The 14,286-nt window shown below is 58.8% G+C and overlaps 1 protein-coding gene across 7 annotated transcripts in view; it reads left to right on the top strand.

Annotated features, from left to right (window-relative positions):
* Positions 1–1,864, top strand: part of NFIC (nuclear factor I C) — a 65,081-nt gene extending 63,217 nt beyond the window's left edge. For all 7 annotated transcript variants that reach the window (XM_029215845.1, XM_029215843.1, XM_029215839.1 and 4 more), the window contains one exon: positions 1,618–1,864. In XM_029215845.1, the coding sequence (XP_029071678.1) occupies positions 1,618–1,635 (18 nt within the window). In that variant the 3' untranslated portion in view covers positions 1,636–1,864. The remainder of the gene's footprint in view (positions 1–1,617) is intronic.
* The last annotated feature ends 12,422 nt before the right edge of the window (positions 1,865–14,286 follow it).

Below are 14,286 nucleotides of genomic sequence, written 5' to 3'. Positions count from 1 at the left end.
CATCTCCTGCCCTCCCCACAGTCAGTGCCTTGCCCCCGATCAATAGCCTCTCCCCTCAATCAGCGCCCCTCCCCCAATCGATGTCGGTTGATCTCTCCCTGATCGATTGCCCACCTTCTTCATCCCCTCCACCCCCGTCTCTCACCATCAGTCCCCCCAGTCCTGAGCCATCCATCACTTTGGCCCCCAGAGTGGGGCTCTTGTGGACTCTGACACCCCCGCCCCCTCCGCTGTGTGAAGGGGTCCACCCGGCCGAGCATTTTACACCAGAAGCTCTTTGCCCATCACGCCCATTCAGCAGATGAGCAAACCGAGGTCCAGAGGAATTTAAGCCACATGCCCAAAGCCACACTGGTGGCTCCAGCCAGGCCAGGGGGATGCCAGAAGAGCCCAGAACTCACTACTGACACCGCGTGGCCTCTGTCTCCCCCTCAGCTGATGGGGGACGATGTTGAGTTGAGGGTGCCCCCCCGCCCCACTGCTATGGGCAGAGAGCCTAGGAGGGGAGGAGGCAGGGAGGAAGGGCCTAGGGGAGGCCAGCCACCACCAGGGAGGGTCACGCCCAGAATCTGTCTGGTTGCCAACGGAAACCAGACATGAGGTAATGGCCAAGATGAACTTGAACTTGGCTGGAGGTGGGGGGCTGGGAGCCATGGCGCCAGTTCGATGGGATGGTCCAGCGGCTGCAGGGTGGCCTGGTTGGAGGGGGTGCGATTGATTTACAGCAGGGGGTGGAGGAGCAGCGCTGCTGTGACCCCAGCAGGGTGGGGATGGGGGTTACCTACCCCCAGGCCCGCCCCACACAGGCGAATAGGATGCATTTCCAGGGGAAGGGTCTGTACAGCGGCTTCCCTGTGGAAGCTGTCCATGCAGACCTGGCCACCTGACCCAGAGCCTCAGTCTCCCCCTCTGGAAAGTAGGAGTCATGACCCCCTCAAAGGCCAGGCTAAGGGGTCAACCCCAGGCAGGGGGACAGGCGAGGACTGAGGCCTCTCAGGCCTGAGTTCGAATTCTGGCTTCTCCCCTCCCACGCTGGTGGGCTTGGGCAAGTTACCTTACCCCTCTGAGCCCCGGTTTTCTTCACTGCAAAACGGGGTCTGGGGGCAGTAGTCCCTCTTTCATGGGGGTTCTGGGGGAACCGTTAAATGGGAAAATGTCACCCTCTGCGGACAAGGTGGGCAGATCCCCTCCCCTATTTTATACTCAGGGCAATGAGGTGCGGGGGTGAGGTTGCAGGATTTAGCAAGCAAAACCACAGAATGCTCGAGTAGATTTCAATTCCAGATAAAGGATTGAAAAGAAATAATACATTTTTTTTAGCCTAAGTATATCCCAAAAGTTGCATGAGATAGACTTATATTAACAGGTTTATCCGTAGTTTATCTAGAATCCAGATGTCACTGTACATCCTGAGGTTTATCTAGCAGCTCTGCTTAGGGGCAAAGTCACTTGCCCAGGGTCACCCAGCCGGTTATGCCAGGTCTGGGATAGGGGAGACAGAGGTCCCAGGGGGTAGGGGGGCCTCAGTGGGTATGGGCAGTGGCTGGCGGAGCCTGACCCCCCATCTCTCTCCTTCTCTCTCTTTCTCTTTCTCTGTGTCCCCCTTGGGCCACCCAGTCCTGGTATCTGGGATAAGAAAGATTTCTTCCCACGCCCTGCTCCTTCGTCCCGGGAATCGCGGGGAGCCACACAGCCGGCCCCCGGCCCACGTTTTCGGTGGCAAGCTAGAGCAAGCAAGAACACCCCGCTGACTCCCAGCCCGGCCGAAAGACAAAACACACAGACACATAACACACAGGAGGAAAAGAAAAAAGGAGAAAAAAAAAAAAGACAAACGGGAAAAAAAACAAAAACAAAAGAAAACCACACATAAAAATAAACCCACCCAACCAAGAAGATAAAAGGTAAAGATGGCAACGCTTCGGACTCTCGGGATGCCGCGGCCGGACGGACCGGACTGGAGGGCCAGGCCCCACTGCCCCTGGGAGCGGGCGCTCGGGGCGTCCTAAGTTATTCATCTCCTCTCGCTGCTGCTCTGGGAGGGCCGGCTGCCCCCACCTCCGCCCTGGACCAGGTGAGCGCAGCCTGGTGCCCGTGCCCAGCCGACGGGGCAGGACACCCAGCGAGGCCGCCTCTCCCGCGCGCCCCCATCGCCACTGCCACCGGGACAGTGTTTGCCAAGTGGGGAGGCAGCCCCCGGGGGGGCCGGCGAGGACCCCGGCAGCAGGCAGCAGAGGCCACCGCGGAGGCTGGGGTGGGCAGGGGTGCGACAGGGGCAGAAGAGGGTTGCGGGGAGACCCCGGGCATCGCCGGGGGACAAGGACGCATGGCCAATACTCTCTCAGGAGTGCCCCGCGGTTGTGGACGTCTCCGCCCCCACCCCCCCCAGAGCGCGCCGGGGACTCGGTCTTTAGTGAAGCCCTGTGCGCGCCAGCCCGGTTTGGGAGACATCTCTATGCAAATGACCCCCAGCCCGCCCACCCCCCCAGGCATAGGAGGCCACCCTAGCGCACCCCAGTCCCCGGGGGAGGGCCCCGCGTTGCACACACTGTAAGAAATGCACTTTCCGAGGAGGGGGCTGGGGGCGGTGGAGCGGAGGGGCCTGGGGCTGCTCTGGACTCTCCATCCACCCAAGCCCTGAATGGGGAGGACCCCACCACCCCGCTTAGCCCATGGAGGTGTGGGAGGTGAGAGCGAGTGGTTTAAGTGCCTGATTCCCACCGCCCGCCCCCCCCCTTTGTCCAGCTGGGAAGCGAGTGGCCGTGGGCATCCTCCAGCCTCCTCCCCCGTCACCCAGCCCCTCCAGTTGCTGACCCCTCATTGCTATGCCCCCCTCAGAGCTAGAGCGATGGGAACCCGCCCAGTGGGCCCAAGGGGCAGAGCTGGGCATCCCCCCAGCGTCCTGCCGTGCTGGGGCACGGGGGTGGGATCTGGGGAAGGCGGTGTGCCCCCCGCCAACGCCTCCTCTGCCAGTGCCTTACATCCTGGAGCGACACCCCCTCCCTGGTGCCTCCCGGCCCAAAGGGGGACCACGGTTTGCACTTTCATCCCCCCACCCCCCGCCGAAGTGGGGCACAGCCGGGAGGTGCATCGCAGCTGGGCCGCCAGAAGGAGAGAAGGCCAGGCTGGGTGCAGTCCACATGTGCCTGGACAGGGCAGGGGGCTCTGGCTGGGGGCAGGGAGGGTCAGCGCCTCGGGGCTTCCTGCAGCCTTGTAGGGGGCCTCCCATCTGCTAAACATTTTCCGTTGAGCCTCTCCAAAAACACTAAATCTGGGGCCACCGGGTGTCCCCTCACCCCAGCTGCCCGGCCCCATCCATGCCTCCACCCCGGGATGGCCATCTTGGGTGGGGAGCCTGGGAGGGGGTGTTAGGTGTTCTAGGGTCACCAGGCCCAAACACAAGGACCCCTCCCGGCCCATCCGTCTGAGCCCCAACTGGCCTCCTCCATGCCTGGCGCTGGGGAATCCTGACCTCCATCCCCGGACCCAGGCCTAAGCCATGGCCCTGGGCAGGCCTCCGCTTCACCTGCTCCCAGCCTGGCCCTCCCCTCCCTCTCCCGGTGAAACCCCGGTGCCCCGGCCCGGCCAGCCTCCCCCCACCTCCCCAGACACCAGACTTTCCTCCTCCCAAACCAGCCCAAGGGGCTTGGCGAACCCACTCGATCATAAAGAGAAACGACCCCTCCCCCGCAGACCCTTCCCCACCAGCCCCACTCCCGCTGTCCGGAGGGGTTCAAGAACCCTTGGTCCGTCCCTCTGTCCCCAGGGCCCCTCCACCGGGTGGCTGCTGGGGACCAAAGCGTGGGCCGCTCTCCAGGAGAGCAGGGGGTTGTGTAGTTGGGGTATCCGGAAGCTTCTCAGCCGGGAACCTTAGGGTGCGGGTAGGTGGGGGAGGGGAGGGGGCACCTGGCAGCCCCCAGCTACCTAACTTTGCATGGTGCTTAGTCGAGGATTCCTGTGACCTGGCTCCTGACGTCAGCTCGCGGCGGCTGAAACTGCATGGCGAATGATACTGGCTCTATCTCCCTCCCCCAGCCCTCCCCCCGCCCCCCCCCCCCCCCCCCCCCCCCTCTTAAAAAAAAAAAAAAAAAAAGATACAAAAAAAAAAAACCTTAAAAAAAAATTCCATGTTTCCTAATTTGCACGAAATTTTCTACCACATGATGTGCCTTGCCTTCCAAAAATAAGTATTACCTTTAAACAATATCAGCGCACACAGATAGCTGCATGCACTGCTCGTGTAGTTAAAAAAAAAAAAAGAAAAAGACAAAGCAATGACATGAAATAAAAAGTAAAAATTGAAAAGGGATGTATTTCTATTTGTAAAAAAAAAAATTAAGAATTAAAAAAAAATCACATTGCTAAAAAATCAGCAGTCCACGGAACAATCGCCCCACGGTTTGCCCTCCCCCCAGCCCACCCTTGGCCGCGTCTCCATGTCTCCTGCTGCATTGGGGGTACCCCCTGGTGCTCTGCGACGCCCCCCAGCCCCACCCTCGGTCTCCAGAGGGGTTGTTTCCGAATCCCCTGCCCACAGAGGCTGGCGGACAGACCTCAGGGGTGTCCCCTGACACCGGGCAAGGGCTTCTCCCCTCACTGGGCCACAGGCCGGCCCCCCAGACGCCACGCATGCACCCGCGACCCATGCGGTCCGCCCGTGGGGCGGCCGCCCTGCCGACAGCCAGACTGCCCCCGTCCCACCTCTCCCGCAGGCTGGCGTCCCCCTGGCTCAGGGTCAAATCGCTGTTCCGCCCCCAGCCCCTTCTCCCCCTGTGCAGCCCCCCGCCTTCTTGCCAAAGGACCCACCTCACCCCACCCCTGGAGACTGGCCTTGGGTGGCAGGAAGGACCCTCCTGCTCTCCCACCCAGTTCTACTATGTCTTCCAGCTGTAACTGTGGAGGGGGGTCTGGTGTGAAACAAAAAGACAAAACCCGAACCCAATATATGCAATATTTGTCTGTCTGTACTTGTAGGTCTAGTTCAGCCATCGGAGGCCCGGCCGGGGGGGCCAGGGGGCAGGGGCAGCCAGGGGCACAGCGTCCCAGGCCCTGGCAGGGGTGGGCAGGGGGCTGGCCGTGCTGTTGTCTTCTCGGTTTTATTTTCTCGTATTTTCCTTCCTTCCTTTCTCTCTCTCTCTTTCTCTCTTATTTCCCCCAATTTCCTTTGCCTTTCACTCAACCAAAGCTGAGACAGTAGCAGTTAGTGGGGTGTCCAGGCAGGAGGACCAAAGGGCCGGGTCCTTCAACCTTGCCACCTCTGGCTGGCCATCCCTGGGCCCCTCAGACATCTCCTCTGGGGATCCACCAGGCAGACGGTCCCCATTCATTCCCTGGCCACCACCTCAGACTTTAGAATTGTCTCCAGAGCCGGTTGGGGCCTTGCAGACCGGCCCGGGCTTTCATCCACCACCATACGCTCATGTCATGTTTTCTTTCGAAAAGTCACCTCAGCAAGCCCCAGGGGCCAGAGCGAGAGCCCAGACCACGGCCTCAGCTGGGCCTTGACATTGCCCTTGAGAACTGCCCTTTGGCCTGAGAGCCCAAGGCCATGCTTGTCAGTTTCCATGAGGGCTGATTTCTGGTTTTCATTCCCTGCCCGCCCCAGGGAAGTGGGAGCAGCCAGTGGCACGGGGAGTGGGTGGCCCGTCCCTGCAGGACCCCTCCCCCAAGGGCTTCACCGGGACCACCTTGTCCCTCACGGCCCGCACTCCACAGCACCCCGGGCCCCAGAGCTCCACCCTTCCTCGCCCCCAGCTGTGCGTCAGGATAAGGCAGAAACACTAGGAACCGGCCGGCTCACCTGCCTTTGCAGTTTGGGTCGATGCCCGGGGAGGGCGGCGGGCAGGGGGTTGGGTGGTGGTGTTTTTGAACATAGATGAAACTGACATCTCAAACCTGCGGCCCACTGGCCCGTTGTCCATCCCATACGGAGTCCCCCAGCCTGACCTTGGGGTCCAGCCCTTGCTGTGGAAAAGACTAAGGAGACCTCCCCAATATATGCAAATTGCCCCCATCCCTCTCTTTGGATGAGGGAGGGCACCGGACCCCAATCTGGGTGGAGAGGGTGGTGTGGAAAGGTCAAGCTGACCTGGCCCTATCTGACTGGGGCGGGGGTCCGGGGTGCCCCGTGCCCAGGTCTGGAACCCCGGTTCTGGCCGAGTTCTGAGCCCAGGTTCCCACCCTGAGCTAGACAATCAGACCGGAAAGGAACCTCAGAGGAGACATGGGGCGGGTGGGGGGCTGCTGCGGCTCCCCAGGCAGCAGTCTCGGCCTCAGCACCCCCTCCCTGCTCCGGAACTTCCTCTCTGTCCCCAGAGGCCGCAGTGTTCAAGAGCAAGCAGATCTGGCTGGACAGCGGCCAGTGACCGCGGCAGGGTCCCCGGGGCCCGGAGCAACCATCCAGCCCCCTGGAAGAGACAGCACACAGGACACCCACACACACACCCCTCCTCTGGCTTCTCTGACGGTACTTTGACCTCCAGCGTAGGGCTATACTATACATTATATATATATATATATATATGTGTGTATAATTTTGGAATTTTTTTCTCATAATACAGATTATACAGTGGCTACTTTTTATTTTGGCCTGGATTCTCTCTCTGAGACCCTGATTTTTACTTTTTTGTGGGGCGGGGGGGAGGGAGGGTGATGGGCGAGAGGTTCCGGAGACCCATCCTCAAATCCAGCATCCCCCGCATCCTCCCATCTTTCCCCGTTTCTGCCGCTTTGGACACTTCCTGAGGGTCTCATCTCCACACTGACACCACCTCTCCGCCATCCATGTATCCCTAAGCGTTTCAGAGTGCGTGGGGTCCGAGCTGGCCCCAGAGGCCCACACTCCCCCCCCCCACCCCCGGCCCCTTCCCCGGGCAAGGCAGGGAGACAGACCCAGAGCGATCCCAGCAGGACTTGTTGCCAGCGATACCAAAACAGACTTTTCCCAAGCAGTGCCTCACATGTCTGCTGGTGTGGCTTTGGGGTTCTCCTCCCCCAGTCCCTGGGGGTCCCCTAGGCCTCAGAAAAGAGGAGGTGGGATCCAACAGGATTAAGGGCTCCAGAAGAGGAAGGAAGTCCCACACCCCCCAAGCTCCCACCCTCCCTACAGCCCTGCCTTCACGCCACCTGGCTAGAAGGGGACCCACTGGAAAAGGGACAGGAGCTACCTCAGCCCCCCCTCTAGTGGTGAGACCCCAAAGCCCATTCCCAAAAATGCATCGACATCCCATCCTCCCAATCTTGGGCCCCAGCCAGGCCCCCTGAAACCAAAGCCCCTTCACATCCAGGGGTCCTGGCCCCTACCCCCAACTTGTCACCCTCCCACCCCCCAGGGCTGCACATGGGGGCGGGACAAGCCGTGTCTGACGGGCAGAACACGTGTCGTGGGGGGAGGGACGACAGAGAGAGGGGAGAGGGACCCATTTTCCTCTCTGAATTTTCTTTCCTTCTTTCTCTCTCTTTTTTTCTTTCTAAAATTTTTGGTGGTGTTGCTGTTAATTTCCTTTTCCCTCTGAGATTTTTTTTGAGGGTTTTTTCCCCCCATTTTGTATTTTACCGATATTACCAGGATAGTTTACTCTGCTTCTCGCTTGCTGCCGCACACACCGGATACAACACACACGCGCGCACGCATGCACACACACACGCACACACCCCATGCTCATGAACCCATGTTGGGAGAAGGTTCGGGCCGGGCTCACTCCCCTCCTCCTCTTCCTCCCCAAGGTGGGGACAGGACAGGGGACAAGGGGACATCTGAGCAGACCCAGGCCCAGCCTTCTCCTTGCCCGGCTCCCCTGCCCTGCGCCCTCACATCATACTCCGATCATAACCTTGTATATTACGCAGTCATTTTGGTTTCCGCCGACGCGCCTACCTAAGTACCATTTACAGAAAGTGACTCTGGCTGTTATTATTTTGTTTGTTTCCCTATGCAAAAAAAAAAAAAGAAAAAAGAAAAAATGAAAAAGGGGGGTTCCATAAAAGATTCAATAAAAGGCAAAAAAAAGAAAAAATGTATAAAAATTAAACAAGCTATGCTTCGACTCTTTCTAGCTGTCTTGGGTCCTCCTTTCTGTGTTCCATTTGGGCTGTTCTGCGTTCTGTACCAAAGTGAAGGGAAGAGGCTGGAGGGCAGGCGGCCTCAGGAAACCGGTTCCGGGATTCTCCCGGAGTCTTTGATCAACAAATTCCATGGGCATCTATGGAGCACCTGCTCTGTGCCAGGCACAGGGAACTCCACCTCCTACGTGGCTCCAAGGACAGAGCCTGGCACACAGTTGGTGCTCCAAAAATGCACAGAATGCCTTCCCTCCTTTTTTTTTTTTTCTTTTCCACCTAGCAAACTCCCATTCATTCAGCAAAGATTTCCTGAGTACCAAGTACTGGGGACACAGTGGAGAACAAAAAAACCACCCCAGATGATCTGCCTTCATGGCACTTACAGTTCCAAGTTGGGAAAATGGACAGTAAACAATAAAAATAAGTAAATGTTGGAGGACGTAAGTGCCAAGGAGACAAATGAAGCAGAATAAGGGATAGGAGAGTCGGCCTCACACGAGGAAGTAACGTTTAAACAGAGATTTGAATAGAGAGGGAGAAACAGCCCCCTGAAAATCTGGCAGAAGAGTTTTCCAGGCAGAGGGCACAGCCCATGCAAAGGCCCTGGGGCAGCACCATGCGTGGTGTGCTGGAGGAACAGCGAGGAGGCCCGTGTGTCTGGAGCAGAGTGAGCGAGGGGGAGAGAGGGAGGAGGTCAGGGCAGGGAGGGGACGGGGCAGGTCATCCAGGGCCTTGTGGGCCACGGGGTAAAACTTGGGCTTTTACCCCAGGAGGGATGTGGGAGCCCCCGAGGGCAGTGAGCAGAGGTAGGACAGGACAACTTGGTGCCAATACCCTCTCCTCCAGAGAGCCCTCTCTACGTGCCTGGGCAGAGCCCCTGCTATCCCTCCTAGCACCCCAGCACCCCAGTCTCTTCCACACCACCCCTGACCACTCATAGCTGGCAGTATCCATGTCCAGCTCCTACCCCGAAGCCACAGGGGCTCCTCAAAGGCTGGGGTCAGGGAAGCATCATGGATGTGAGGGGCAGTCACTTCTCCTCCTTGGAGGCTGGGGTCTGAAACCTTGTCCCCCATCCTGGCCCCCATTCCAAGTCCCCCAGGGACCCCCCAAGACGTGCAGTCAAAGCTCTCCGCTGCACAGGCTCCTTCCATCCTACCCACAAGCCTCCCCGGGAAGGACGTTTATATCCCCTTTCACTGGCGGGGAAACTGAGGCACGAAGCGAAGGCAAGACGCACGGAGAGGGACCCAGGTGCGGTGCGCCGACGCTGACGCGCAGGTGCGCAGCCCCACGCTGCTGCCCAGTAACAGGCACAGAAGACACAATCGTTGGGGGCCAGGGGTGGAGTCCGAGACCCCCTCCAAGACGGACACGTACCCTTCCCATGCCCTACCCCCAACCGGGGTGGGCTCTTCTGCGCTCAGCGGCGAGGTTCTGGCGCCCCCCTGTGGGAGGACCTAGGACGTGGACCCAGAAAGCGGGTCCCGGATGGAGAGGTCAGCTGACCCGCATCCCCACAGTCCGGCTCTCCTGGCGGAGGGGCGGAGGGGAGCTCTAGCAGGAGCTTCTTTTGCGGGGTGGGGATCTCATCTTGGGTGAGGGGCTCAGTCCGGGGGTGGGCGTTCAGCTGGGATGGAGGGTTCAGCCGGGGCTGGAGATTCATCCTGGGGCCGCGTCTCTGCCGGGCTGGGGGCTCAACCTGTCCTTTTATCTCAAGGAAAGCCTCAGTGTTTTTCATCCATTGGCCCCTGGGGTGAAGCAGTTTTTGGCTTTGAGGGGCTGTCCCAGCCCTGGCTCCCCACTAAACGCCGTAAAAGGGCCAGGTGTGCGACGACCTAAAAGAACGCATCCCCAAACGCCCCCGTCGCCCCCTAGTGGGGAAGTCCCGCCCCCTGCGGAAGGGGCGGAGCCCCGATAGCCCCTCCCTTCTCCCTTCTCGACCCCCTCAACACAGCCACCCACCCGGAAGCCCCAGACCTCGCAAAGAGGAGACTGGACGGCAGAAAGCTCCTGCCCTCCCAGAGCTGCTGTCGGAAAACATCCTCTGACCTTCAGGATCCCCCGAGTCTGTGGTGGGAGGCCCATTTGGCCCGCCCCATCTTCACCATTTCAGCATAACAAAAAGCCGACATTTATTAAGACGCTTTTGGGGTGCTGGGTTCTGCGCTCAGGATTTCTGTAGACCGTATTTCATTCAAACCTCATGACGACTTGTGAAGAATCTATTATCCTCCCCTTTTACAGGACAGGACACTTAGGCACAGAGAGGTTAAGTTACTTGCCTCGGGGCTACACAGCAAAGAAGTGGGGACTCCAACTCCTTCTTCTGCATGGCGCCTCCCCACAAGGAGTGCAGGACAGGAAGAAGGGGTTCCTCCCCACTCGCACTCCTGCACCCTCACCCCAGGGCCTGGGAGTCCCTGCCTCCAGGACAGTGCCCCGAAATGAGCACAAGGTGGGAGAAGCCATCTCCCAGGAAATGGCCTTGCTCTGAGCCAGCTCAAAGTTCACGTTCAGGAGTAGCAAGCCGAGGCCAGGAGGGGGGCTGGGAGACAAGTGACTCCTATGGATTCCTCGAAGCAGGCCTGGAAAACTCTTGTAAGAGCTTGCACGTGGGCAAGAGGAGGACCTGGCTTCTCCGATGAAATCCAAAGGGCAATAGAAATCGGAGGTGGGAGAAGAAATCAAAAGGGCCAAAAGTTGCCAGCGATGCAGACTGGGTAGAGATATGAGATAGTAGGGGGTCTCGGGGAGGTGGTTGCTCCTTGTGCCAGGGGTGTCCTCCAAGCTCAAGAAGAATCATCAGGTGGAGACCAAGCTTGGGAAGGGGTACAGGGCGACCAGGTAACACGCAGAGAGCCCTCTAAGAGGGACTTGGGGCAGGTCCTGAGTCCTCTGCACTCAAGGGCCACTTTACCCTGAATCCCAGGTGGAGTCATCTCACTGGCCCCAGGGCCGGGTCCTTGCTGATACGGCATGGAGAAGGCACTGGGGCATCTTTGGATGGCTGCCTGGAGGAGATGAGTGGGAAACCTTCACGAGGAGGAGCTTGCCATTGCTTCATGGTCCGGAGGCCCCTCTCTCCTCCATTTCCAACCCCCAGTCGCCCTCTCCCTCCTTCTCCTCATTTCTCACAGTCTCCTCTTCCTTCTCTTTATTGCTGTGGAGAAAAGAAGGGCCCAGGTAACCCAAGTTAATAAGGACTTGGGTTCCAGGCTTCTTACAATGTTCACAGAACCTCTGAGTCCTGCAGGCACCCTTGTTGTTCCCATGGTACGGAAGGGGACGACGAGGCTCAGGCAGCTTAGGACACCCGCCCCGTTTGAACACGAAGGAAGTGCTTGAGCCCATAGTTGAGCTGCGTGAGCCAAAACCGATAAGGGGTTTCAAAACCGAGGGTGAGTGGACGGGCAGAGAGGTGGGGGATGGACCGACGGATGGGTGGATGGCTTAATGAGTGGCTGGGATGGACCGACAGATGTGTGGATGGGTGGTGGGAAGGTGGGTGGTTGGATGGATGGACAGATGGAGGATTGGATGCTGGAGGGAGGGAAGGAGAGAGAAACGGAGGGAGACAGGGAGGGAGGGCTGATGGATGATGGACGGCTGGAGGGAGGAAGGGAAGGACAGGTGGATAGATAAATAGATGGGGTTCGCGTGGGGGTGGTAAAGGCTTTACAGACCCCCTCCCCCAAAAAAGAACTTTACAGACCCCCTCCCCCCAAAAAAGACTTTACAGACCCCAATTGAAACACATATTAGGGATGGGCTTCTCTGTGAGGAAGCCACCCTCATTTTGCAGGTCGGTAGTCAGGAGAGAAGAGAGTGAGGTTATGTGAGGCCCCCATGGATTCTGAATCAAAGAATTACCCCCTGGGGCTTCCCTGGTGGCGCAGTGGTTGAGAATCTGCCAACCAATGCAGTGGACACGGGTTCGAGCCCTGGTCAGGGAAGATCCCACATGCCGCGGAGCAACTAAGCCCCTGCGCTACAGCTACTGAGCCTGCGCGTCCGGAGCCTGTGCTCCGCAACAAGAGAGGCCGCGACAGTGAGAGGCCCGCGCACCGCGATGAAGAGTGGCCCCCGCTCGCCGCAACTAGAGAAAGCCCTCGCACAGAAACGAAGAGCCAACACAGCCAAAAATAAATAAACAAACTTATTTAAAAAAAAAAAAAAAGAATTACCCCCTGGTCCTGCCCGGCCTTCTTGGAGGATGTTCGGAGAGGGGAGGGGCTAAGAGGGGGCCCGACACGGGGAGGGGCTTAGGGGGCGGGACTCAGAGAGGGGAGGGGCTTAGAGAGGAGAGATTTAGAGATTTCGGGAAGGAGGGGCTCAGAAAGATGAGGACCTACCTGTCCCAGGGCTCGCTGCACCAGATGGCGTAGACCAAGGTGAGGACAAAGATGAGGAAGAGGGAGGCCAGCGCAGCCCCCAGCCCCACCAGCCACGGCTTCCGCTGGGCCACTGCGGGCGGGAGCAAGGCGGGGTCAGCAGCCTGGCCGCCAGCTTGGGACTCTTTTCCCCACCGCACTCCCACTCCCTTCCAAGGCCTTACAGGGTTGGGCCTGAACCAGCCGCGGGACCAGAGCTGCGAGAAGGGAGAACTGGCCGGGGGTCGTCCAGAATCTATCCATCCTTCTCCGTCTGTCCTCTCCCCTGTCCAGCAGGTTCTGGGGTTGCCGCCCCAGCTAGAGGGGGAAGTGGCCTGCGCAGGGCACCCCAGGGCAGGATGTGGCCGGTGCCGCAGGAAGTCGGAGGTGGGGCCCCCTCACTGGGTTCCTGGCACCATGGGGAGGGGCTCAGGGTCCCAAGCGTCCCAGCCCCCGTCTCCCTGAGGCCCATCCTGACCCTGTCACTCCCCACGGCCAGGGACATGGGAGGGGAGGCTCAGGAAAGATGGGGAACTCATTTCCTGAGTGCCTGCTATGTGCCAGGTCTTGCAATGACTCTTGAGCTCGGGCACCTCCTTCAAGTCTCATGCTCTGGCGGTCAGAACTCTTGTCCTCACGTTGCAGAAGAGGAGCCAAGTCGAGGCTCAGAGAGGTCAGGCCACTTCCCCTTGGCCACACAGCATCCCAAAAGAACATAGTTCTCCCAGCTAGGAACACCTCCTACCCCAACCCTCTCCCATCCTGGGACATGAACCTCCAAATTTGACCTTAGCCAGAGCCTGCACATGCCCCATCCTTTGGGCAGCCTGGGCTTCCATCCCAGCTCTGCCAGCAACAGCCAGGGAGAGCTGGGCCAGTGGCTTCCTTCTTTCTAAGTCTCAGTATTTTCAGCCGGAAAATGAGACTAATTGCAAACTGACCGAGACGGAGACCATAAGGATGCTAGGCATTCAGTGGGAGCACCTATTAGGGAGATTATTACACTTTTTTATTTATGGTTTTTCTGCCCCCTGGTGGACGATCCTGGGATGTTCTCAGACAGAAGCTCCCCGCCTTCTGGACTGGATCCTACCAACCGCAGCTACCTGCTCCACAAGGGAGCCCTAAATGCCAGCCTTTATCAAAGTTCTCATTAGGAAATGGTTAACATCCAGGGCAAGGTCCAGGGCCCGGAGAAAGTGAGGAGAGTGGAGGGGGCACCGCACCCTCCAAGACCCAGTTCCCAGAAATGGAGTCACGTGACCCAAAACCCTGGGTTGGTGCGGGGGAGCAAGGCTTTCCTAGGAGACGGCCCTCGGGGCTCAGGACAGCAGAATCGAGATTGCAGGGGGAGCGCTTAATCTGCCCAGGGTATCTGGGCACCGTGGAGTTTGGTTTCCCACCCTTGCCTGTGCGTTACCCCCAACCCCAAAAGCCGTCTCCTCAAGGGGAAACTAAGTCCCACGGGATGACAGTAGCCCTTCTGAAGGGCTCTTCCCCAAGAGGCAGTCCCTGGCTGATACCGGTCCTGAAGGTGAGTGGGAGGGAGGAGGGCTCTGGCAGATAGATATGAGGCAGAGGGCCAAGAAATCAGGCAATGGGTAGAAGCAGGTGAGGCCATGAAATTGCAGGGGTTGGGGTTTTCTCAGAAACCAGGAGTGCTCTCTAAATGCAAGGAGAATCACCAGGTGGTACAAATCATAACACATATAGACCACGTTACGCACAAAGATCCCTCCTTGAGGGGGGAGGGGTGGTCCCAAGCCTCTTCATTCAGGACGCTGTACTCTCAACCCCAGATGGAGTCACTGCAGTGGCTTCAGCTTCAGGTCATTGCTTCTAGGGTGTGGAA

The sequence above is a fragment of the Monodon monoceros genome, unplaced genomic scaffold (genome assembly GCF_005190385.1).
Source record: "Monodon monoceros isolate NGI ecotype Baffin Bay Population unplaced genomic scaffold, NGI_Narwhal_1 Super_Scaffold_12, whole genome shotgun sequence".
In the NCBI taxonomy this organism is placed as follows: domain Eukaryota; kingdom Metazoa; phylum Chordata; class Mammalia; order Artiodactyla; family Monodontidae; genus Monodon; species Monodon monoceros.
This window is presented reverse-complemented; position numbering and strand designations above follow the sequence as displayed.